Below are 25,076 nucleotides of genomic sequence, written 5' to 3'. Positions count from 1 at the left end.
GAGTTATAGTAACCAAAACAACATGTAATGTATATATTATTTACTGTACAAAATAACACAGAAGGTAGATTGTTAAGAATTCATATGAGATAAGGTTAATGATGAATAATGAAGATTGTCAAGAATTCATATGAGATAAGGTTAATGATGAATAAATGAGCAAAATAAAAATAATGATGATTGGGATAATGTCAGTTTAGATGAACATTGATGATGTGAGGTATATTGTTTCTTCCAGACATACAAAAATGTTTCTTCTATGTCATTAAGATGAAAACAATTTTTACTTATGTTATCATTAACAAGTGCCTTTATTTTTCGAGTTGGCATTGGATTATGCATCAATACCATTTTTTTTTCTTTCAAATCTTTACATTTCTTCTGGATCCCAGGCCTAAGTTCCATGACTTGATCATCTGCCACTTGGTCCTCAGTCATATTCTAATGCTCCTTACTGCAGTGGATTTTTTTCCTCAAGTTGTGTTTGAATCACTGAATTTGGGAATGGCTTTAAATGTAAGCTATTATTTTACACAAAAAGGGTGATAAGAGGCGTCTCCCTCTGTCCCCCCTGGCTCTTGAGTGTGCTCCAGGCCATCACCGTCAGTCCCAGAAACTCATGGTTGGCAAGGTTTAAACATAAATTTACAAATTACATTACTAATGTTTTCTTCTTTTTTTGGTTCTTCAATTTGTCTTTTAGTAGCAGCCTAATCTTCTTCACTGTGTATTTTTCAAATGTGACTCAGACTGATCTATTGAATGTCAGTAAACACTGCTCACTTTTCCCCATGAACCTCCTCATCAGGGAGTGAAATTATCCAGGGATGCCTTCCTTGTCAGAGTTATGCTGCTCTCAAGTGCATTCATGTGGATCCTCTTTTTCAGAAATCAGAAGCAATCCCAGCTCCACAGCACCAGCCTCTCTCCAAGAATCTCCTCAGAGAAAAGGGCCACCCAGACCATCCTGCTGTTATGAGTTGCTTTGTGGTCATATATCCTATGAACCTTCTTATTTCAACATCCTCAATCCTGTTATGGGTGTATGACCCAGTTGTCCTGAATTTCCGGAGGCTTGTGCTCAATGCATATGCCACTGTTAGTCCACTGGGACAAATTAGTTCTGATTAAAAAAAAAGTATTCTGCAGAATTGTAATTGATGTGCCACCAATTTTAACAAGCTATTGATGAAAAACATTTTCTGAAAAATAGTCATCTGCTATTATTTAAACTGCTCAAGTAGCTCATTTTTTATCTGATTTAACCAATGTGTATAAGATCACCTTTTAAAATTATATATGAATACTTTTGAAGCTGATATTACTAAGGACTTTATAGCTCGCTAAGTTCAATACCATAAATTGATATTCTCATATCAAATCTTTTTCTCTTTCATTTTCATTTTAACTTTATATTAGTAAATGTTTCTTTTTTCTTACAAGGTACTCTTAAGCTCCTGTTGGTAATCAAATCTCTCAAAATTTTAGCTTTTGAAAATATTTTAATTTACCCCTACTTTAATAAGTAGGGATATTATGGTATTATGTAGGGGTATTAGGTATTATGACTATTCAATTATATCTTTAATATCATGCTTCCTCATTAGAATTTTCCTGATTCTGTAAAAATTATGTCAGTTTGGATTTTATATTGAAAATCTAGAATTTATTTAAATGGGTCTAAATAAAATTTGCATGTGGCTAGACATTAGTTTGGTTACACTTAATTTTTCCATTTTGATTGGGATATGATTGACAAATAAAAATTGTATAAGTTGTATCACCTTACATATATGTTCTAATAAAGTTATATATTGTGAAATTATTAATATAATCAAGCGAATTAACATGTCCCTCACACCTCACCTAGTTGCCTTTTCCTAGTGTGGTGAGACTATTTGAGTTTTATTTTCTTAACAAAGTTCAAGTGTACAATACATTATTAATAACTATAGTTATGGAGCAAAAGGCAGCAGAAACCTCTGCAGACTTAAATGTCCCTGTCTGACAGCTTTGAAGAGAGTGCTGGTTCCCCCAGCACAGAGTTTGAGATCTGAGAATGGACAGACTGCCTCCTCAAGAACGGACAGGGTGCCTCCCGAGTAGCCTAACTGGGAGGCACCCCCCAGTAGGGGCAGACTGACACCTCACATGGCCGGGTACCCCTCTGAGATGAAGCTTCCAGAGGAACAATCAGGCAGCAACATTTGCTGTTCAGCAATATTCGCTGTTCTGAAGCCTCTGCTGCTGAGATACCCAGGCAAACAGGGTCTGGAGTGGACCTCCAGCAAACTTCAACAGACCTGCAGCTGAGGGTCCTGATTGTTAGAAGGAAAACTAACAAACAGAAAGGACATCCACACCAAAATCCCATCTGTACATCACCATCATCAAAGACCAAAGGTAGATAAAACCACACAGATGGGGAAAAAACAGAGCAGAAAAGCTGAAAATTCTAAAAATCAGAGTGCCTCTCCCCCTCCAAAGGAACACAGCTCCTTGCCAGCAACAGAACAAAGCTGGAAGGAGAATGACTTTGACAAGTTGAGAGAAGAAGTTTTCAGACCATCAAACTTCTCTGAGCTAAAGAAGGAAGTTCGAACCCATTGCAAAGAAGCTGAAAACCTTGAAAAAAGATTAGACGAATGGCTAACTAGAATAACCGGTTAACAGAAGTCCTTAAATAACCTGATGGAGCTGAAACCCATGGCACGAGAACTATGTGACGAATGCACAAGCTTCAGTAGCCAATTCGATCAACTGGAAGAAAGGGTATCAGTGATTGAAGATAAAATGAATGAAATGAAGCAAGAAGAGAAGTTTAGAGAAAAAAGAGTAAAAAGAAATCAACAAAGCCTCCAAGAAATATGTATTTGTTTTTCTTGAAATTTATATTCCTGTCCCGTCTAAATATTGATTAAAAGAGAGGTAGGCACAAACTTTTATTTTGGTTACATTTTGCAAAGTTCTCTAATTTACTTTAGATGATGGGTCCCATTTAATTCATGAACACATGTGAGTATTAAGTACAACAAGTACAATAATCTCCTCCCTACAACAGAGGACCCTGAGACACTAGGGAAACATGGATTGCCAAAATCTTTGTCTTTCCACATTATTCTTCCCTTTACTTTTTATTGCAATGAAAATATAAAAAGATAGTATGCTACAAATTAGAAATTGATTAGTGGATAATATGCATACGTTATTACAGTAAGTTCAAGAATAAGTAGAATATATGAATAGAACCAAAACAATTAAAGAGATTAAACTTTTTCTATGAAGAAAAGCTCAGTAGATAGTTTCACTTGTAAATTTGACCAAATATTTAATAATGAGTTAAAACCAGGTCTTTTAGTTGACTGCCCCACAAAAAAAAAAAAAAAAAAAACTGAATAACAGAAGAAACTTACCAATTCATTCCATGAGGCCAGTATTGCCCAGACAAAAGTCAGGAAAAATCACTACGAGACTATAGACTATTATCCCTTATCCATATTGACACAGAAATCCACAAAAATAATAACAAAATAAATGTAGCCACAAATGAAAATTATTGGACACCATTACCAAGAGGGGTATCTCACAATACAAATTTAACATTCAAAAATCAGTCCATATAATACAGCTTAATAAAACAATAAAATATCAAAATGATCATTCTGAAAAACACACAACATTTGACAAATCTAGACCCGTTTATGAAAAAACCCTAACTAGACTAGAAACACAAGGAAAATTTTTACACCTGCTATAAGACATCTATTAAAAACCTACGGCTAATATCATGCATAATGTTGAAATCCTGGGTTTCAGAACATTAGTTTGGAAACAAGACAAGAATATATTTTTACCACTTCTATTTTAACAGTACACTGGAGATTTTGGCCAGAAATATCATGGAACAAAAATAAATTCATGACCTTCAGATAAAGATCGGAAGCCTATTCAGATGACATCCTGTATATAAAACTTTCTAGAAAATTCGGCCAGGCATGGTGGCTCACGCCTATAATCCCAGCACTTTGGGAGGCCGAGGCGGGGGGATCACCTGAAGTCAGGAGTTCGAGACCAGCCTGGCTAACATGGCGAAACCCCGTTTCTGCTAAAAATACAAAAAATCAGCCAGGCGTGGTAGTGCGCGCCTGTAATCCCAGCTATTCGGGAGGCTGAGGCAGGAGAATTGCTTGAACCCAGGAGGCGGAGGTTGCAGTGAGCCAAGATCACGCCATTGCACTCCAGCTTGGGCAACAAGAGCGAAACTCCATCTCAAAAAAAAAAAAAAAAAAAAAGAAAAGAAAGGAAAAGAAAAAAGAAAATTCACAAATACCCACTATAATAAATGAGTTAAGATTGCATGATTTAAAATAAATATAAAAATATTAATAAAAATTCTATACACTAGCAATGAACAATCTCAACATGACATGAAGAAACAATTCCATTTACAATAGTTTCAAAAGGTAAGGCTGATTGTGGTGGCTCACAACTGTAATCCCACCACTTTGGGAGGCTATGGCAGGAGGACTGCTTGAGGCAAGGATTTCGAGACCAGCTTGGGCACACACAGCAAGACCCCATATGTACAAAAAAATTTAAAATCCATGGAATGTGGTGGCATGCACCTGTAGTCTCAGGAGGCTGAGACTGGAGAATTGCTTGCACTTAGGAAGTTGAGGCTGCAGTGAACCATGATTATGCCACTGAACTCTAGCCAAGTTGACAGAGGCAGACACTGCCTCAAAAAAAAGAAAAAAAAGAAAGAAAAAAGAAAGAAAGAAAGAATTAATTATCTGCAGAAGGTTTTAAAGCTCTGCTCCAAAATTATAAGGACCTACACCAGGCTTTATGTATAGCAACCTATCAAAGATACAACAGCATTCCTATCTCCCAGTCACACCTCAAAAACCATTGCATCTGCAGTCATATGGCACAAGTGGCAAAGTAGCTTGCATTGCACTCTGGACTTTTTGCAGGGCCTTCTATTATTCTGTGCTCAATTTAAAAGTAGCAGCTTTCCATTACATTCAATGAATGGGCCAGGGTATCATACTCAAACTAGGAACGGGTTTCTCATAACCCAGAGAAACCTGCCAGCTCTTGCGCCTTTTTTTGATGTAGGAGAATGTATACGTAACCACTTTTTCTTCATTCTAAAAGGTATATTATAACATGCCCCATATTATTGGACTCCTAGAAATATCACTAGCACAGAAATGAGATCAAACAGAGACCTCTTGTGGGGGCCCATGGGCACACAACCATAAAAGTTGAAAACAAAAACAGAAACAAAGAAAAAACAAACAAACAAAAACTTTAGTTTCTTTACACTGTGAACAAATGTACACTAAAATGTTGTAATAAAACAGTGACTAAAAGTAACTAATGTAATAATAGTCAAACACCGTGATGCCATGTCTGAGACTCATAAATATTTTCAATTCCATGCTAGCAACACTAACTTCAGGGGACACGCCCCTAGCACAGCAGTTGTTAACATACAGTTGCTCTGTGTGCAGTAGCAGTGGCCTGTCTTAGGCCAGCAACATCACATACATACATACATCTTCTTTGTCAATACTCTAAAGCTTTCAAATTCAGATATGAGATACTTGCTTGACTGCTTAAGCACATATGTTGTAACACACAGAGCATAATGAAAAAGCTCTTCAAAATTTATGGTGTGAAGAAAAGTAAATATCCTGAGTTGTTTTTCATTAATTCAGTGTTGAAGGAAGCCTTGTTTCTTCTGTATTACACATGTGAAGTACAATTTTGATAAATTTATTAGTGGTGAAAATATCATTTAAGGAGGAAAAATGATATAAGTTGAATGATAACACACACATATTTCTGGCTTAGAATTTGAGGAGGTGGAGGTGGAATAATGTCTCTATTTTTGGCAGGAGCCTCTGAGAATAAGTGCAATGGGTTAATAAGGCGGAAGGGCCTCAGGGTGCTAATTTCTTCTCCCTTTGCCCAGAAATGAGCTGTGACATCACTCAGGGCTTTCTCCTTCACATGCTCCCTTTCTTTGCGATTGATGTCACAAAGATCTGCTGACACTCTCTGTGACAGAGCTGTTTGGAACTTACCTTGTGACCCCATTGTGAGCTGCTAGCTCCCATCTCCCCATCCAGAGAGCAGCTCCTAGTGCCGATCCCCAAGTGCAGGGTGCTCTGAGTTTCTGTCCTCCTTGACAAACCTAGAAATGGGAAAGAGAGATTTCAGGGTGGGACTTGAGCCATAATTGATCCAGGGTCAGTCTGTGGCATAAGAGCTGCACCTCAGCCTAGAGCACATGCCCAACATGCTCGTCACCAAATGTTCAATCAAGGACCCTCTGGGGCACACTGTCTAGGCTGACGTATAGCCCTTTTGATGCTGACTTTCTTCTTGAATGTATTTACCACAGTCCCTGACTCAGAATAGTGCTCAATAAATAGCATGTTTCCTCTTTTTCCTGCCAGGGAGTTAAAAAAAAAAACAAACAGCTACATGGGAAATTATAGAAGAGAAAGAGGTTTATGATTGAAGTGAGGGTCAGGAACTTTTGTGGATGAGGCAGATTTTAGCCAAGATTTGAAGGAGAGATTCATTCATTCATTCAACAGATGCTGCAATATACCTGATATGTTTCAGGTATTTTAATGAAATAAGAATAGGGCTGGGCATGGCGGCTCACGCCTGTAATCCCAGAACTTTGGGAGGCCGAGGCGGGGGGATCACCTGAGGTCAGGAGTTCAAGACCAGCCTGGCCAACATGGCAAAACCTCGTCTCTACTAAAAATACAAAAATTAGCTGGGCATAGTGGCGTGCACCTGTAATCCCAGCTTCTCAGGAAGCTGAGGCAGGAGAATCGCTTGAACCTGGGAGGTGGAGGTTGCAGTGAACTGAGATCATGCCACTGCACTCCGGCCAGGGCAACAGAGAAAGACTCTGTCTCAAAAAATAAAAATAAAAAAGAATATAACAGTGACCACCATCACAAGGTGTTCAATCTAGTGAGGCCGAGAAACTTCCCCCAAATCATCACACAAATACAAACTTCATGAGAGCAAACTCAATGTCCAATAGGAAAATGGTAAAATTATGAAATGTTCTTTTGATTTAATGTTATATAGCTACTGAGGTTGTTTCAAATAATTATAAAATGATCATAAGAACTGTTATATTCTAAAAGTATGGTATAAAAGTACAGAGTATAATTCTTATTTTATAAAAAATAAATGCATATTTACCTCTGCATGGAGGTGGTTCTATGTCACACTAACCTGTGGTTATTTATCCGTGGTGATGGGATTAGAAAGCATAGACCACATTCTCTTAAAAGAGTAAGGCTGTGGCCAGGAGGCAAGTAGATTTGTTTTTCCACTGTTTGAATTTGCAATTAGATACTCTGCATGCTTTAAATGTAATGGAAGTTGTGATATATACTCATATTCTCATGGTAGGTTGTTCCATTTTGGTTTTGATGTTGGGGAGGAATAAGGTGAAGGCCCCTGTGGACTCTTCTTGTTCAGTGGCACACGTGTGGTCCTGGGGAAAGCTGTCACACAGTGGGCTCTGAAAAATGTGGCCTATGGCCACGAATTCCCTTTCAGTCCCTGCCTAAGCAAGATTCATCTTCCTCTGCCTCCTTTTTCATTTCTTTTCTTCTATTGTCTGGTATTTTTGAAGATAAAAATTTGTTTCCAAAGGGGAAGTTCCAGAAATTCTTCCAAGAATAATGATGGAAGTTTGATTTCCAGGTGAGTATTCCTGGGCAACTGATTAAATCCCTTTGTCAATACTAAAAATCTGGCTTGTTCTGGATTAGTTCCACCACCTCACCATGATAACTCCCTCTTCTATAATCCCCACCAGAAATGACTGCTTTGCTTGAAAGCTTTTCCCTGAGAAGTCAGTGGTGTGTTACCCCTTTGTCAGCTTAAAAAAAATTATTATACATTTCTGGGATTTTGTTTTGTGTCCCTGTGTTTTTTTAAGCAACTGGTGTTTTCAAGCTAAAAATTAGAAGTATTATGGAAGTACTGATGATGTACTCAGAGGAAAACAATAAAGCATATGATTTATTTGTTATAAGATGTAAAAGTTCTAGAAGATTTTCCTCTGATTTGTAAATTTTTTCCTCTCAAGAAAGTTTTTCCTTATGTTTTATAATTTCTTTATTTTAAAGACCTGCTGGGTTACTTAAAGTATGATAGTTCTGTTGGTGGAGTGAGGATAATGCTGCATTCAACCTGCCTTTTGTGGCATCTTGCTTACCCTACTTTGCGGAACAGAGATACCAAGAATCGGCCTTATGAAGCTGGGGCTATTTTTGCATTGTGATTTCAGAGATGCTGAAAAGCCCTCTGACTGATTTCCTAATACTCAAAATGATACAGTAAGGGACTTGGGAGTTTAGGTCTTAAGACTTTTCTTCATGAGTTTCTGTTAAAATCTAAGATAAAAAGTAGCTGCCTTGAAGAATCTTACCAGGGTTTGCTGCCAGCCAACTGAATGACTTATTGGAGAAAGGACTCATGACTCCTGGGCCTGAGGGACAGGCAGACAGGGAGATGGCTTCAGCAAGGACTTTCCACAGGTGACCCTGGTTCTGCAGTGACAGAAGCTCCTGTTGCACAAGGTTGTAAAATTATTCAGAAAGAGTAGGGATAATGCACCTACATTTTACCTGCTTTCAAACTCGTTGACAATTTACTTCTGGGAATTATTTTTTCTCTTCTCCAGTTAATTTATAGTCTATCTCATTTCTTGTCTTTTCTGCCAACCATTGTATTTTTTTAGGGACAGTTGCGAGACATAAACTATGATTTCCTATCAGAGTGCTTGTTACAATTCCATTCTACTTTTCTGTGAAAATGTGCAACCTTCCAACTCTCAGTCATCATCTTTCCCCTTTCTCAATTCTTATTTTGCTTCTTGCAAGTGTTTTTCTTTTCTTTTCTCTCTCTCTCTCTCTCTTTTTTTTTTTTGAGACGGAATTTTGCTCTTGTTGCCCAGGCTGGAGTGCAATGGTGCGATCTCGGCTCACCACAACCTCCACCTCTTGGGTTCAAGCAATTCTCCTGCCTCAGCCTCCCAGGTAGCTGAGACTACAGGCATGCGCCACCGTGCCTGGCTAATTTTGTATTTTTAGTAGACACGATTCTTCTCCATGTTGGTCAGGCTAGTCTCGAACTCCCAACCTCAGGTGATCTTCCTGCCTGGGTCTCCCAAAGTGCTGGGATTACAGGTGTGAGCCACCATGCCTGGCTGCTTCTTGCAAGTTTTTGAACATGTTAGTGAAGAAGCAGTTGAGTCATTTTGTGAAATAAATTTCTATTTACAAACACAGCAAGATGACACATTCATGGACTCCAAACATAGGTAGAGCTGTCCCTCCTTATTTCTGCATTCCTGGATTCAACAAATGCGAATCAAAAATACTTTAATAAGGTTTCTGTACTGAACATTTACAGAATTTTATTTTTCTTTTCACTATTCCCTAAACAACACAGCATAACAACAATTTAGGTATTAAAAGTAATCTAGAGAAGATTTAAAGCATGCAGGAGAATATGCATAGGTTATATGTAAATACTATGCCATTATATGTAAAGAACTTGTGCATCCATGCATTTTGGTATCCAAGAGGACTCCTAGAACAAATCCTCCAGAAATAGCAAAGAAATATGATAAAGAGTTTACAGTGTTCATAAAACTCTAGCTGCTTACTAGAACAACAGTTCGATGAAATAAAAAGGCAGACTTGAAACTGTCCTTGGCCTGTATGGCTTGGCTGGCAGCCCCTGGCTTGCATGCCCCTTCTAGCAAGATGCACGTTAAGGCCACTATGTGCAGCTGAGGGAGAGTCAGGTGGCTCTTCACCAGGAGCAGATCACATCCTTCTTTTGTCACATTTCTGCCTCTTAAGAGTGTCATGCTGAGAGGCATGCCTTCTTGATGCAGAAAAGAATTTGTTGGCAAGCTCTGCCAAACATCTGTTTCCATGTACTTCCTATGTACCCACAGTTGCAGATCATGGGAAATTAGATAGTTTATCAAAAATAGCTTTCACTTTTTAAAACGTTCCTTTTTAGTTTTGGTTGAAAAAGACAGAAGACACAGTCCTAATTTCAGAAATGAAAGAGGATCTATCATTACTGATCCCATGAAGAATTAAAGAATAATAAAGAAACATTATAAACCACTCTTTGCCCACAAATTTGGTAACCCAAATGTAATAGACAAATTCTTTGAAAGAAACAACCTACCCGAACTCACACAATAAGAAACAGACAATTTGAATAGTACTACATCTATTAAAGAAATTGGGTCAATGATAAGTAACCTTACCAAATAGAACGTACCAGACCCAGATGAGGTAACTAGTATATTTATGCAAATATTTAAGAGAAATTATTCCAACCCTCTACAATCTCCTCCAGAAAACAGAAGCAGAGTGAACACTTTCAAACTATTCAGTGGGGCCAGGATTACCATAATGCCAAATTCAGACAGAGACGTTACAAGAAAAAAATGTAGGACAATATCTCACATGAAGAAAGATGCAAAAATCCTCACCAAAATATTAAGAAATCAAGTCCAAAAATGTAAAAAATAATTATATACTGCAACCCAGTGAGATTTATTACAGGCATGCCAGGCTGGTTCAACATTTGAAAATAAATTAGGCTAAGTGTGGTGGCTTATACCTGTAATCCTAATGCAGTAGGAAGCCAAGGAGGGAGGATCACTTGAGGCCAGGAGTTCAAACTAAGCCTGGGCAACATAGCAAGACTCTGTCTTTAAAAAAAATTAGTTCATCATATTAAGTTTTAAAAAGATAAGATTTCATCAATACATTCAGAAAAATCATTTGACAATATCCAAAACCCATTCATGAGAAAAACTCTCCGCAGACTAGAAATAGAGGAAAACTTCCTCAATTTCATAAATAATGTCTATTTAAAAAACCTACACCTGGCCGGGCACCAGTGCCTCACGCCTGTAATCCCAGCACTTTGGGAGGCTGAGGTGGGTGCATCATGAGGTCAGGAGATTGAGACCATCCCGGCCAACATGGTGAAACCCCGTCTCTACTAAAATACAAAAAAGTAGCCGGGCATGGTGGTGCGTGCCTGTTGTCCCAGCTACTTGGGAGGCTGAGGCAAGGAATTGCTTGAACCCGGGAGGCGGAGGTTGCAACGAGCTGAGGTCACACCACTGCACTCTAGCCTGGTGACAGAGCGAGACGACATCTCAAGAAAAAAAAAAAAAACCTGCATCTAACCTCATACTGAATGTAGAAACACTAGATTCCTTCCTGCTAAGATCAGGAGCAAGGCAAAGATGTCTCCTCTCACCATTCCTATATGATATTATACTATAAGCCCTAGGTAATGCAATAAGACAAGAATAGAAAAGGTACATAGACTGGGAAGGAAGAAATAAAACAGTCTTTTTACACAGATGATATAATTACCTATGGAGAAATACAAAAAGATCACAAAACAAAATCTTAGAATAACCAATTTTAATGAGCAATTATAGCAACTTTGCACAATATAAGATTAATATACAAATGTCAATTACTGTCCTGTATATCAGTAATGTAATTAGAATTTGAAATTTAAAAATTCAGTGACATTTATGCTAGCACCAATAACAATGAAATTCTTTAGGTACAAATATAAGAAAATAAATATAGAAACCATATGAAGAAAACTACAAAACTGTGAAAACATCAAAGAAGATCTAAATAAATGGAGAGATAATCCACATTCAAGTAAAGAAGGATTCAACGTTGTTAAAACGTCAGTACTTCCCAACTAGATCTACATATTCAGTGCAATCCCAATCAAAATTCCACAAAGCTAGTTTGTGGATATTGACAAACTGATTCTAAAGTTTATACGGAAAGGTAAAAGACTCAGAATAACCAAGAAAATATTTTAAAAGAACAGTTATAGGAATGACACTACCCAACTGTAAGCACTACTATAAAGCTACAGTAATCAAAACAACACGGTACTGGTAAAAAATAATAGAGAAACAGATCAATCAAACAGAAGATAAAGCTCATAAATTGACCCATGAAATATAGTCAGCTTATCTTTGAGGAAAAAGCAAAGGCAATTCAATTGAGAAACAATACTTTTTCAACAAACAGTACTGGAACAACTGGACATCCACGTACAAGAGAAAAGAAGAAAAAAAAAACCCTAAACCCAGACCTGACAACTTTCACAGAAATTACTAAGAATGGATCATAGACCTATATAGGAGGAAAACTCACAAAACTCCTAGAAGATAACAAAGAGCAGAATCTGAATTACCTCAGGTTTTGCTCCTCTGATAAAACACCAGAAACGCTGGGGGGCGGTGGCTCATACCTGTAATCCCAGCACTTTGGGAGGCCGAGGTGGGTGGATCGTGAGGTCAGTAGATTGAGACCATCCTGGCCAACATGGTGAAACCCCATCTCTACTAGAAATACAAAAATTATCTGAGTGTGGCAGCGTGTGCCTGTAGTCCCAGCTACTTGGGAGGCTGAGGCAGGAGAATCACTTGAACCCGGGAGGAGGAGGGCGCAGTGAGCTGAGATCGGCCACTGCACTCCAGCCTGGGTGACACGGTGAGACTCCATTACAGAGAAATGAAAATTATAAAAAGAATGGGATACAGAGATAATGAAATGAAAAATTAAAAAGACCTTTGAGTTTATAAACAGAGTAGAAACAGAAGACAGCAATAGAAATCATCATCATCCAATCTGAAGAGTGAAACAAGTTTGAAGAAAATGAAAAGCTCCTTAGAGACCTGTGGAATGACTGAGTCCGAGAAGGAGAGGGAGAGACAGAAAAATTAAATATGATACAAGAGCAAATAAACAACTCATAGCTGAAAACTTGCAAAATTTGGTCAAAACCTCAAATTTGTATATTCAAAAGATGAGCACACTTCAAAAGAAAATACACATAAAACCATACCAAGGCCCTATTAGAAAACTGGCAGGGCAGGGTTTTCAAGGGACTTGCTATGATTTCTCATTTTCACTATTTATAATAATGGACAATGTGCTCTCCTTAGAGTTTTCTTCCTGCAGAAAGTCTGATATGTCAGGTGCAGATGACTCTTTAGTCTATTTTTCAAGGTTTAATTTCTTACCTTGGAAATCAATTAAATTTGTTTTTTCAAAATTTTGCAGTAAAATTGATGCTCCGAAAAGATGCCCAGGGAGATTCTGTCCTGCTGCGTCCGCCCTGCACAGAACTAACGCTATGCCAACGCCAGTTTCAAAAGCGTGTAGTTGTGGAGTACTTAAGAGTTAATCTAAAAAAGCGAATAGAAAAATGGATTCAATAAATGATCACTGTTAAGTTCCATTGGCAAAGTCTTAAAAGTGGTTCCAAAGGGAGTATTTAATAAGAGGTAAAGATTTTTCCAGGGCACCCTATTCAGAGCAAAAACAAAGACACTGTCCAAACCTCACCACACAAACTTCCTCATGTGTTGGGAGGAACCAAGGCGCTCTCTGGTCCTGCACCTGTGTTAGTTATGGCCGGGAGGTCTACACTAGGACCCCAAGGCCTGGGAACCAGCCTGGGTGGGGGACAAAGAAGTGGTGGATGTGGCTCGCAAAGTGGTTTAGGTGGTCCCTTCCCCGTGGCAGTTTCCTGACTGGATGCAGCAGGGTCAGGCCTTTCCCCTGGGACATTTTCTCATCGTTATTATAGTGGCAGGTGCGCCCCTGTGCGAGGCCTGACCCGGGTGTGGGCCATGCAGCCAGCCCGGGGGCCAACAGGTGCATCTGGGGAGTACAGGGGGATTCGTGGCAGCCCAGAGAGAGAGAAAAAGGTGGTTTTCAAAAGGGAAGTGCCAGGTTACCAGAGACTGGGTACCTTCACATGAGGCAGTGAGTGAGCTAATAGTTTCGGACACTCACGAGGGAGCTTCCCGCGCTGGACCACGGGGAGCACTACGCATGTCTGAAGGGGTGTGGCCAGGGGAGGGACAATAAGAGGACGTGGCTAAAACGAGTGGTCCTTCAGAGGGAAAGGGCGGTGTCGAGCCGGCTGCTGGGGGGGCGGGGGGGCAAGCGTTACCATAGCAACCCTGCTGCAGAGTCTGTGAGAGGCTCTTGGCCTCTACCTGGTCTGTGGAAAATCAAACTCTGGGCACAAGTCATGAAGCCAGCACGTTGGGGAGACACCGTGTCACAATGACAAGGTGAGATCAGCCGCCCTGGCCAAGCTGTCTCCTCGCGGGCAGGAGAGGTTTGTGAACAGCCAAGCTTCCCTCCGCACGGCGGAACTGCACTGGAAGCCTGGAGGAGCTCGGTGGAGGAGGGACCTTTGCTGGGAATGGGGGGAGCTGTAGTCTCTTATCCGCACCCAGCTATTAGTCGTAGGCTCGCAGGACTACAATCCCAGCACTAAACAGGATTGTGAGCGGTGCGGATCCCTGGAGGGAGACATGGCGCGGTTTGCTCCTGCGGGGTATGCAGGCAGGAGTAGTTTTAGCCGCTTCCGGCCGTTGATCGCAGGCGATCAACTACAATCCCAGCATGCAACGGGAGTGGGGGGTGGTGCGAATGCCTGGAGGAAGGGGCCGCGTGGTGCGCGCCTCGCCAGGCATTCTGGGAGGAGTAGTTTCTTAACCGCTTTCGGCTGTTGGTCGCAGGGCTACCGGCCTACAGTCCCAGCAAGCGCCGGGCTGCGGGGTGGTGAGCCGTCCCGGAGGGAGGCGCAAGCCGTGTGGACCTCTCTGCTTCCAAACCTATGCTGGCCACTGATTCTGTGCCATCCTTGGCTAAGGGGAGTGAGTCCAGAGAGGGACTTAAGGGGCAAGTCGGGGCTGGGCAGTGAGAAGAGTGTGACGCTGCGAAGTGCACCTCGTCTTTGCCTAAATCGGGCGGGTCTCAGCCTCACCCCACCTCTCGCTGCTCAGCTCGGTTTCCCTCCAGAGCATCACGCCTCCTCCAGCACAGGAGAGCCGCCTGCTTTCCTAGGCTGCTGTGGAACTGGCCTGAGGTCCCAGACGCTGTCCATTGTGCTGCCGCCCTCCGCGCTCTCCAGCCAGAGCGCCAGTTCACCGGCTTTTGGGAGAACTCCGCCGCCTGACCTGCCCGCGGACAAGGTCACAGCTTTGCAGGGGGTTGACATGGGCTGTGGCTTCCTGGAAATGTCACCCTCACCAGAGCCTTTTACATGGATGTGAATTTTGAGACATGAAGGAGGGTAATTATTGGTTTACCCAGGAGATGCTAAGAGCAGAGGAGAAAACCCTAATTTCCAGGCATGTGACTTGAGCCAGGGACAGGCTAGCCAGACCCTGAGCCCCCAGTGCCGCCAGAGAGCAGCCTATTGCCCTGGTTTCTGTGGAAGTCTCTTCATGCTGCTGGGCCTTAGCCTCAGGGACAGCTCAGTCAGGTGAGGGTGGGGATGACCCATGGGCTTCTGGAGCTGGGCTGGTGGTCCTGGAAGGGCCGGCCCATGCCCCTTGGAGAGGGTCTTTGTGCTGAGGGATGCCCACAGAGGCCTGGGTACCAGGAACACTGCTCCAGGCAAGGGGCCTTTCTTCCAGATTTGGCTGGAAGGAAGACTTGGTCAGCTTTTCCACCTTGCAGGGCTGCACCCCATGGACCTGGGTTCCTGGAGTCCTTGACGGCTTTGTGTGGTCGACTTGTTTTGATACTGAGGACACCCCTGCTGGCTGTTAATTTCAGGGCAAGGGATATGAGGCCATTATTTTAAGTGAAATAACTCAAGAATGGAAAATAAAATACTATTATTTTTCACTTATAAGTGGGAGTTAAGCTATGCGTATGCAAAGGCATACAGAGTGATGTAATGGACTTTGGAGACTCAGAAGCAGAGAGTGGGAGGTGGATGAGGGATGAAAAAACTACCTGTTTGGTACAATATAAACTACTCAGGTGACAGGTGCACTAAAATCTCAGAATTCACTGCTATATAATTCATCCACGTAACCAAAAACCACTTGGACTGTAAATGATACCGAAATAAAAATTATAATAAAACAAATTTATAATAAAATTAAAATTATACTTACATAATTATAATATAAACAAAAATTATAATAAGGAGCAGCTTTTTTTTTTTCTTAAAAAGAAAAACCCAGTGCCACAGTTTTGGGTTCTAGTGTTTTGGATAGAAAGCCCCTTTTGCTCAGTAACACACTCACTACTGGAGAAGCAAAATCCTGAAAATTCAAGAAGAACCTTGGCATAAACGATATTTCTGACAAGTTATTTATACACTGCCTACATGAGTATTGCAGATATGTTTTAAAGACAAAGATCCATGTAGACTGGGTCAGCTTTATGCTTGGTCATTTTATTTCCAATTCTTCTCCCCTAAAATACAAGTCATGGGTTGCCATGGTGATTATTCCAAATGCATTGTGGTCAGATGGAACTGGTGACCTGCCCCAATTTCCCCTTCAGTTACAAAATGAGCCCGATGCTCTTAGCCATCAAAATCTCACCAACACCTACTACTTCAGTTTCAACTCTGGTTCCTTTTTCAAGGCAATCACTCAAAGTTGCAAATCACAGAAAGGCAAAAATGTTTTAACTAAAAACTTAATAAAAAGTTATACCCCCCTGAAGCCATGTAATTTGGGTTTTATTTATTTTATTGTCTATTCAGGTCCATAAACCTACAACTGTAACAATATATACCATTCATGATAAGTTAATATTTATTGAATAGTAAAATGAATATACGTTAAGGGTAGATCTGGCTTCAAGTATAACTGCAATCAGGGCTGGTGTGATATGTCCAGTAGTCAAGGACAAATGTCAGTTGTAATATGACCTCCTCCACTTGAAACACACAGCAATACTTTAAACGTCTGAAAAGAAAGTTACATAGGGAAATAAATGAAAAGTTATTAATTCGATTAAGAAGGAATTAAACCTGATTTTAAAATAGATAAAGACATAAAAATATAAAAAATACTGAAGAACAATTAGCATAGGTAGAGGAGCACTAAAAGTATGATAGAAAAGAAATATATTTAAAAATATTAGTTTCTGAGTTAAGTTTGTAGATACAGAGGCCTGACAAAGAGTTGCTCCTTCACTTAAACAAACAAACGAAAATGCTGGAGAAGCTTCAAATGAATGGATGGTTTCTCCTGAGCCCTTTAAAGAACTGAGGTCACAGGGCAGACTACAAACCCAACATCAGGGGATGCAGAAAGCCTGCAGGTCACACAGGCTCCAGGCTTTTATGTGTACCCTGAAGACCATGTAAACTGGTAAAATTAAGCCAGAACTTTTGAACTAGTTCCTGGTGGCTGTGTGTGGGTGGGTGAGGAGAATGAGAAACCCTGGAGTCTACAGACATAGGGTTTATACCGTTGTGTATAATTTTTCTAGGAACCCTACAAGGCCTGTCAGGGAAGATGGGGTAGAATCCTGAGGATGCTTACCCCACAGTGCTGATGGGGAGGGACCACTATCCCATCCACTACTGCAACTCTGGAGACACAGCCCTCACATCTCTCCTATATAACATGAGGCCTAATCTGCAGAGAAAGAGCATCCAAACCTGAGCCAAAGGGCACTGGGGAAAAGCTCATGGAACTGAGGGTGAAGGAACAAGGCCAACACCCGCATTTCTGCACAGATGCATCTCCCATAAAGAAAAGAAACCATTAATTTACAGGGCACTGTTCAAGGCCCACTTCAACTGGGAGTTAAGAGCATGGAGAAGGAGCACGTTTCCCCTACCATGGACAAGGAGGGACAGGAATGTGCTCTTGTCCTGGCATTGCATGTACACGATGGGCAGGAAACTCTTCAACGGTCAGTAACCCCACACCCCAGTTCACAGTGCTAAGTCTGAGGCTTCCTCAGAACATTAGAGATCTCCTCACTCCCTCACCACTGCCACCAGGCTAAGAAGCATGGAGTCAAAACAGTGGAATATAGCTGGGCCAAGTGCAAGAAACCACGTGTGGGAAGAGGCACAAAGGGAAGGCACAGCAAACTCGGGAGATATTAGCAAAGTATCATGAGAGGGATTTGAATTTCCTGGTCCTCAGAAGGTTGTTACTGCCATAACGACTTTTAACCCCAGCCTACCCTCTCATCAACATGACCACAAACCCCTATACTAAGGCAGTTATCTGAGAGAAAACTGCTCGTCAATAACCTAAAAACTATCCCCTTTCAATGTCAGTGGGCTGATGAAAAAATAAAAATAATAAAAAAAAGATTTACCCCAATGCACTATCCTATACAACATATGCTATTGCTTTTAACAAAAATTAGAAGCCAAGACATCCCTTTTTATCTTTAGTGAGATCTTCATTTGTGTTAAAACCAAATGAAGGTCCCAGTGCGGAGTTTAGGAGGCTGGGACTTCAGATCACAGCGGGCGCCCGCCTCCCGCCCGCCGTGGCCACGCCGCGCCGCGTCGGGGAAGGCCCAGCGGAGGCTCCGGGGAAGGCGACACTAGCAGGCGGCCTGGCCGGCGGCATTGAAATGGGCGTCCGCTCCCCACGGAGCGCGGGAGGTCGTAGCTGCAGCCGGACGAGCGCTGGCACCAGCCGGGCACCGCGCATGGATCCCGCGTGCGCACTGTCGCGGTCATGGCGTCCCGGGCCGGCACCGCGGCCTCGGCTCCCTGCTCTGCGGCTCTTGTCTCCAGGGCGGCGTTGGGTTCTGAATGTTCCAGTTCCACAGCAGCCAGACGCGGGATGCCCAGGGACGGCCTGACAGCAGCGCTGGCTGCGGTGCGGCCAGGGCGCTGGCGTGGCCGAGGCCATGGTGGTCGTATGTTCCATGGACACCATCAAGGTGAAGTTCATCCATGGCCAGACCTTCCCAGACCTCCAGTGCAGAGGAGTCTCCCACCAGGTTAGAGAGATTGTGCGAGAACAAGGGGACTCACCGGGGCCTCATGGCACCCACGCTGAAGCAGGGCTGGAACCAGGCCGTCTGCTTCTCCTCCTGACCTCCCTGCACAGCTGGTACCGAGGGGACAACCCCAGCAAGCCCATGGACCCGCTGGTCGCTGGGGTCTTCGGAGCCATTGTGGGCGCAGCCAGTGTCTTGGGAAACGCTCCTCTGGATGGGATCGAGACCCGGATGCGGGGCCTGGAGTAGCACAAATGCGGAACACACCGGCCTATGGCTGCAGATCCTGAGGAAGGAGGGGCTCAAGGACCTCTAGAACGGCACTGTCCCCCGCCTGGGCCGCTGGACCGCGTCTCCCTGGATGTGACCAGGGATAAGGGTAACAGTATTTATCCTCTACCAGGAGGTGGAGAAGCTGCACAACAGTGTGGAGGATGGACTAAGCCGAGAGGGGTCATGAGGGAACCCCCCAGGCACCTCCAGAGCGGCCACCACCCTTGTCTCACATGATTCCAGCGCAGAAATGCCAAAAGGCCCCTGCCCACGTCCCTCGAGCTCTGTGGCCTGCCCTGTGCATTGTGGTGTCACGTCCGTTTGTCCCCTAGTGCCATGTCTCCCCGTGGTCTGTATGTGACACTGCGCCTGTGTCCACAAGTCTGGCCCGGCCGTGGCTGGAGGTCCATCTGGCCTGTGAGTCTGTGCCCACTTGTCCATGTGCTTATTGTGAGCCCTGGGCCTGTGATTCATTTTCTACGTCATGCGACACTGCGCCCCGCCTCCCGGGGTGCCAGTGTGGCCTGAGTCCTTGGCCCTGTCATCCCGGCCCGGGCCCAGTTCACTGCCTTCCACCCTGCCCTGGCCTACCACAGCTGCCTCTGGGCCTCGGCCTGGTTTCACTGCATTCTTGGGGTTACACCCCTGAACCCCAAATTCCGCCCCTCACCAGCGCTTCTCCTACCATTGGCTTGACTGGCCCACGGCCCCTCCCTCTGCCCAGGAGAGGGTGACACCCACCACTCTCAGGATCACCCTGCCAAGGCAGAATAAACCGGATCCTATTGTAAAAAATAAAAAATAAATAAAAAGTATGAAGTACAGAAGAAAATAAGCTACGAGGAAAAAGGGTTAGAAGATTTTTCTTTTTGAGACAGAGTCTTGCTCTGTTATACAGGCTGGAGTGCAGTGGCCCGATCTAGGCTCAATGCAACCTCCGCCTCCCGGGTTCAAGTGATTCTCCTGCCTCAGCCTCCCGAGTAGCTGGGGTTACAGGCATGCCTCACCATGCCCGGCTAATTTTTGTGTTTTTAGTAGAGATGGGGTTTCACCATGTTCACCAGGCTGGTCTGGAACTCCTGGCCTCAAGTGATCGGGTTGCCTCTCCCTCCCAATACAGGCATGAGCCACTGTGCCTGGCCCGGTTGGAAGAAATTTGATATCACATAAACTTTGCATACTGGAAATATAGTTATAATATTTTAAATTTAAAAAGTATTATAAATATAGTTATATTTGTAAATATTAGTATAAAATATTAAATTTAAATATTTTAAATGTTTAGGTAAAAACAAATGAGGAAAAGATGATATCCAAATAATTTTTGAAAGAGCAGGAAACTATAAACTGAATGAGGAAATTTGGAAAAGAGTCAAATAGAAATGGAATAATTTAAACATAAAGAAATTTAATATACGATATGTGAGTTAATTATAAAATTAGACTAAGTTGATGAGAGAATTAGTGAACTGGATTAATGAACTGAAATTTTGAGCAGAACGAATAGAACCAAATAAAAGAAAGAGAAACAAAATAATAGTAATATGAATGTAATTATACATATGTGAAGAATAGAATGACAAAGAATAAAGCACAATTATTTCACTTGAATTCATACAAATAATAAGTCATACTAATAAATAATTATTTACAAATTTCTAAAAGTGAAAACCAGACATGTGCCTAAAAGAGACACTGTGCCTGAAAGCAAGCAATAAAGAGGCTGGGTGTAGTGGCTCACATCTGTAATCACAGCACTTTGCGAGGCCAAGGAGGGCGGGTCACTTGAGGTCAGGAGTTCAAGACCAACCTGGCCAACAAGGTGAAACCCCGTCTCTACTAAAAATACAAAAAAAATACAAAAAACTTAGCCGGGCATGGTGTCAGCTGCCTGTGATCCCAGCTACTCCGGAGGTTGAGGCAGGAGAATCGCTTGAACCCGGGAGGCGGAGGTTGCAGTGAGCCAAGACTCCAGCCTGGGTGACAGAGTAAGATTCCGTCACCAAATTAAAAAAAGAAAAAGCAATAAAGAAAGATATCCAACACAATAAGTCAAACTGCATAACACCAAAGAGAATGAAGAAACGTCAAAGCCATGAGAGAGAGAGAGACTCTACACATGTGAGAGTGAAATCTCCACAGCCCAGGCAGAGCCAGAAAACTGAGAAGGAAATATTAAGAGTGCTGAAAAATTATTGTTCAACCTATAACTGAATACATAGCTAGCATATATTTAATAAATAAGGGTAAACTAAATAACCTTCAGAAGTAAAACACACACACACACACACACACACACACACACAAAGAGAAATTTTATCTACCAACAGGAGCATCTTAAGTGTACACTTCAAGAAGATAGAAAAGTTGTCTTATATAAAACTTAAGGGATCAAAATTAAATATAAGAAACTTGTGGACACAGGGGACTATGACGGTGGACTTTAAAGAAACCACCAAGTTCTTGGCAGCATAGTTTTCAAAAGTATTTAGATGAAATAAAAGTGTAATAAAATAATATATAAAATCACCTGCTTCTTGAATTATTTGATGTCCAAATCTGTTTTTCAGATAATTATTTTCATACTGTATTATCATCTATGATATTTATATAACACATTATGCAAAATTTTGATTATTCTATTATCAGAACTAATTAGCATAAAAGGGCTAACAGATAGAAATTGCCCATAAGCATCTGGACACCCATGATGAATGAGTCATAAGCCCATAACAGGGTTGAGGAGGATGAGATGATGAGGCCCACCCAATACATGACCACAAAGCAACCCACCAGCATCGGAATGGTCTAGGTGGCCCTTTTCTCTGGGGAGGCTTTTGCAGACAGGTTGGTGCTGGGAAGGTACTGGGGTTGTCTCTGATGACTGGACAAAAGAATTACCATGTATGCCCTTGAGAGCAACATGACTGCTACAAAGAAGACATCTGCAACTAGTGGCAGCATGAAAGACAGACTCCTGATGATGTAGCTTATGTAAGAAAGTGAACAGTATTTACTGATACTTAGCACATTGCTATCGGTCACATTAGAAGAGGCCACAGTGGAGGAGGGCAGGTTACTACTGAGAAAGAAACTGAGAACCCCAAGAAGTGAAAGATGCAATGTGTGAATTTCTGTTTAATTCTTGCCAACCAGGAGGTGCCGGGGGTAATGGTGACAGCCTGGAGCACACTCCGGAGGCAGGTGGTGCAGATGGAGAGCCCTCATCCCTCTACTCATGTAGAAGAATACCTTACACTTGAAGTCATTCTGAAAATACTGTGACTCAAAGAGGTCCAGAGATGCCAAGAAGCTCACAGTGAGGAGCATCACTAAGTGGACAAGGGCCAGGTGACAGGTGATGAGGTCAGTGGGCTTAGGCCTGCAGTCCAGAGGGAGTGTGCAGATACAGAAGAAAAGGAGGAAGGTGTTGGCTGTGAGTCCAATACCAGCTTGGAAAAAAAGGGCAATTTTTAATAGTGTCATAAGTGGACTATGGTCGTCTTAATGGTGAAGAGGAATCATATTTTATATATCTGAAAAAGCAATAGATATCCTATCATCAGTATTATTTATTGCACGGTCAAAATTATTACCAATATTATCATTTTAATTTTACCCATTTATCCTGATTAACCTGGACTATCTCATATAAATTCTTTAAAATTGTAGCCTAAGCATTTTATCTTACAACAAATAAGTTATACGTATCTGAAACTTCCATACATCCACAATCACACCCATGTAGGGTGCACATTATCTATACTCCTAGAGTACTTGTGGCTCACTCATCAGAAAGCATTTCCTTCCCTTCTGAATTCCTCAAATCACTGAACATTCTCAGATCAAAACTTTTTTTCTTCTTAAAAGCTTTTCAACTTCTAAGAATATATACATATTTCAATGCTCAAAGATGAAAAAATGTCCACTAAAAATTTTATCCTCAGAAAAACTATCAATTAAAAATAAATAAAAAATAAAGACATTTCAGGTAAATAAAAGCTGAGGCAATTTTTTGATAGCAGACAGATCATTTGAGAAAGAATAAAAATAAGTTTTCAGGCTGAATGCAAGTAATCCCAGATAATTTTAATGCCCCCAAAAGACAAAGAGGACTAGTAAATGTAACAAATATTTAAGGCAATATAAGAAATATTTTTTCTCATATTATCTGATTGTCAAAAGCAACTGTGTAATATTCTTTGTAATGGGATCTTCAGTGCTATAACATAAAGAAATTTAATTTATTTGCCAATTACAGCACAGAGAAAGTGGGTTCAAGAAAAGATATATTGGGCTAAGAAAATCTTTCCAGATAATAACTTGTATCTACAAAGATTTAAAAAAATACATCAGAAAAAGTGAAGGATTAAAATAACATAATGAATAATAAGAAGTTTAACAAAACAAACCTGTAAATACTCAAGTGCTCTTTTTTCTTATTTCAGCTTATTTAAAAAAATAAATTATGTAAGCAGATAACTACAAACTGTTGTGTTTGTAACATATGTAGATTTAAACATTAGCACCCAAACTAGGAGGGAAAGACAGAATAAAGTTGTACAGGAGTAACGTTTTCATAAAATGAATAGAGGGTTAAAATGTGAAGCTCCAATACCTACCTACATACATATATATGGTGTAATTATCAAATTAATGTAATTAGCAGGTACTATTATGTGTATCTGCTAGTGCCCTGGTCTTGGACTTCTCAGCCTCTGTAACTGTGAGAAGTAAGTTTAGACTCTATATAAATTACCTGTTCTAAAGTATTTTATTACAGAAATAGGGATAGCCTAAGACAACATTCGTGAACATCCATGCTGTGCACTAAATCACCGGAACTTGTTTATTTTATATCTAAAAGTTTTGATCACTGTGTCTTCATTTCTGCCACCCACCACCCCCTAGCAACCACTGTGGACTCTCTGTTTCTATGACTTTGACTTTTTTGGCTTCATATATGAGTGAAATCAAACAGTATTTGTCATTCTGTGTCTAGCTTATTTCATTTAACCTAATGTCCTCTGGGTTCATTCGTATTGTAGCAAATGGCAGAATTCTCTTTTTTATGGCTGAATAATATTCCATTATATAAATATTCCGTAATTTCTTTATCCATTCATCTATTAATGGATACCTAGATTGTTTGCATGTCTCTGTCATTGTAAATAATTCTGCCATGAATACAGAAGGGCAGATGTCTCATTTAGATACTAATTTTATTTTCTTTGGTTATATATCTGGAAGTGAAATTGCTGGATAATATGGCAATTCTATTTTAATTATTTGAGAAAGCTTCACAATGTTTCTGTAATGGTTGTACCAATATTTCTGTATTTTTAAGTGTATGTTGTACTCTGTTGGGAGCCAATTTTTATAGATCTGTTGGTTAATTTGTTTTACATCTTATATAAGTTTCCATTTGGACAATCTTTTCAAGGATGTTTTTAAATAACTAACAGCCTTGTGTGAAGTGAGTAGTGTCTCTTTTTAGAGCAGAGGTCAAATACATACATAAATAATTTAATAAAATTATGTTTTCCCCAGAGGCAAAGGTTGGGAAGGTTTTATTTGAAACACTTTATTTTTTTTCAGCAAAATTCTCTGTATTTTAATGAAGTAAGACAGTAGTCCTTGAATGGAGGAGAGGACAAAAAGGGAACCCCCAAAATACATGATGTGTTGAGAACCCCAAAGTCCAGTGGAAGTCACATCAGGCACAAATCCCATAGAGGTTCTGAGTGAAATCCTTGCTACAAATTTTAGCCGTGAGAGATGAAGGAGTTCCCCCAATTTAGAGGTATCTTCTAAGCCAAAAAATAAAATGATGGAGGGGGGCAGGCGCTCAATCTTTAAGAGTTTTCCAATTTTAGAGGAACTGGGAAAGCATATCGGGACCCCCTCATCTAACAGGGT

At 41.2% G+C, this 25,076-nt stretch overlaps 1 protein-coding gene, 1 long non-coding RNA gene and 2 pseudogenes across 2 annotated transcripts; 3 read left to right on the top strand and 1 right to left on the bottom strand.

Annotated features, from left to right (window-relative positions):
* The first annotated feature begins 336 nt into the window (after positions 1-336).
* Positions 337-1,161, top strand: LOC129523891 (vomeronasal type-1 receptor 90-like; annotated as a pseudogene).
* A 12,929-nt stretch (positions 1,162-14,090) lies between these two features.
* LOC129523646 (uncharacterized) lies at positions 14,091-18,250 on the top strand. Its single transcript, XR_008667205.1, has 2 exons — positions 14,091-14,221; positions 17,400-18,250. It is a non-coding gene; the product is annotated as an uncharacterized lncRNA (long non-coding RNA).
* On the top strand, positions 14,218-16,096 carry LOC129523644 (uncharacterized). Its single transcript, XM_055346926.2, has 2 exons — positions 14,218-15,231; positions 15,621-16,096. The coding sequence occupies exon 1, from the start codon at positions 14,468-14,470 to the stop codon at positions 15,209-15,211; it is 744 nt and encodes a 247-aa protein (XP_055202901.1). The 5' UTR covers positions 14,218-14,467; the 3' UTR covers positions 15,212-15,231; positions 15,621-16,096.
* Positions 18,251-21,750: 3,500 nt separating the features above from the next.
* On the bottom strand, positions 21,751-22,487 carry LOC115935360 (vomeronasal type-1 receptor 94-like; annotated as a pseudogene).
* Between the last annotated feature and the right edge of the window lie 2,589 nt (positions 22,488-25,076).

This window comes from Gorilla gorilla, chromosome 6 (assembly GCF_029281585.2).
Source record: "Gorilla gorilla gorilla isolate KB3781 chromosome 6, NHGRI_mGorGor1-v2.1_pri, whole genome shotgun sequence".
Taxonomy (NCBI): Eukaryota; Metazoa; Chordata; class Mammalia; order Primates; family Hominidae; genus Gorilla; species Gorilla gorilla.
The sequence above is the reverse complement of the archived record's forward strand: the minus strand, read 5'-3'. Positions and strand labels throughout refer to the sequence as shown.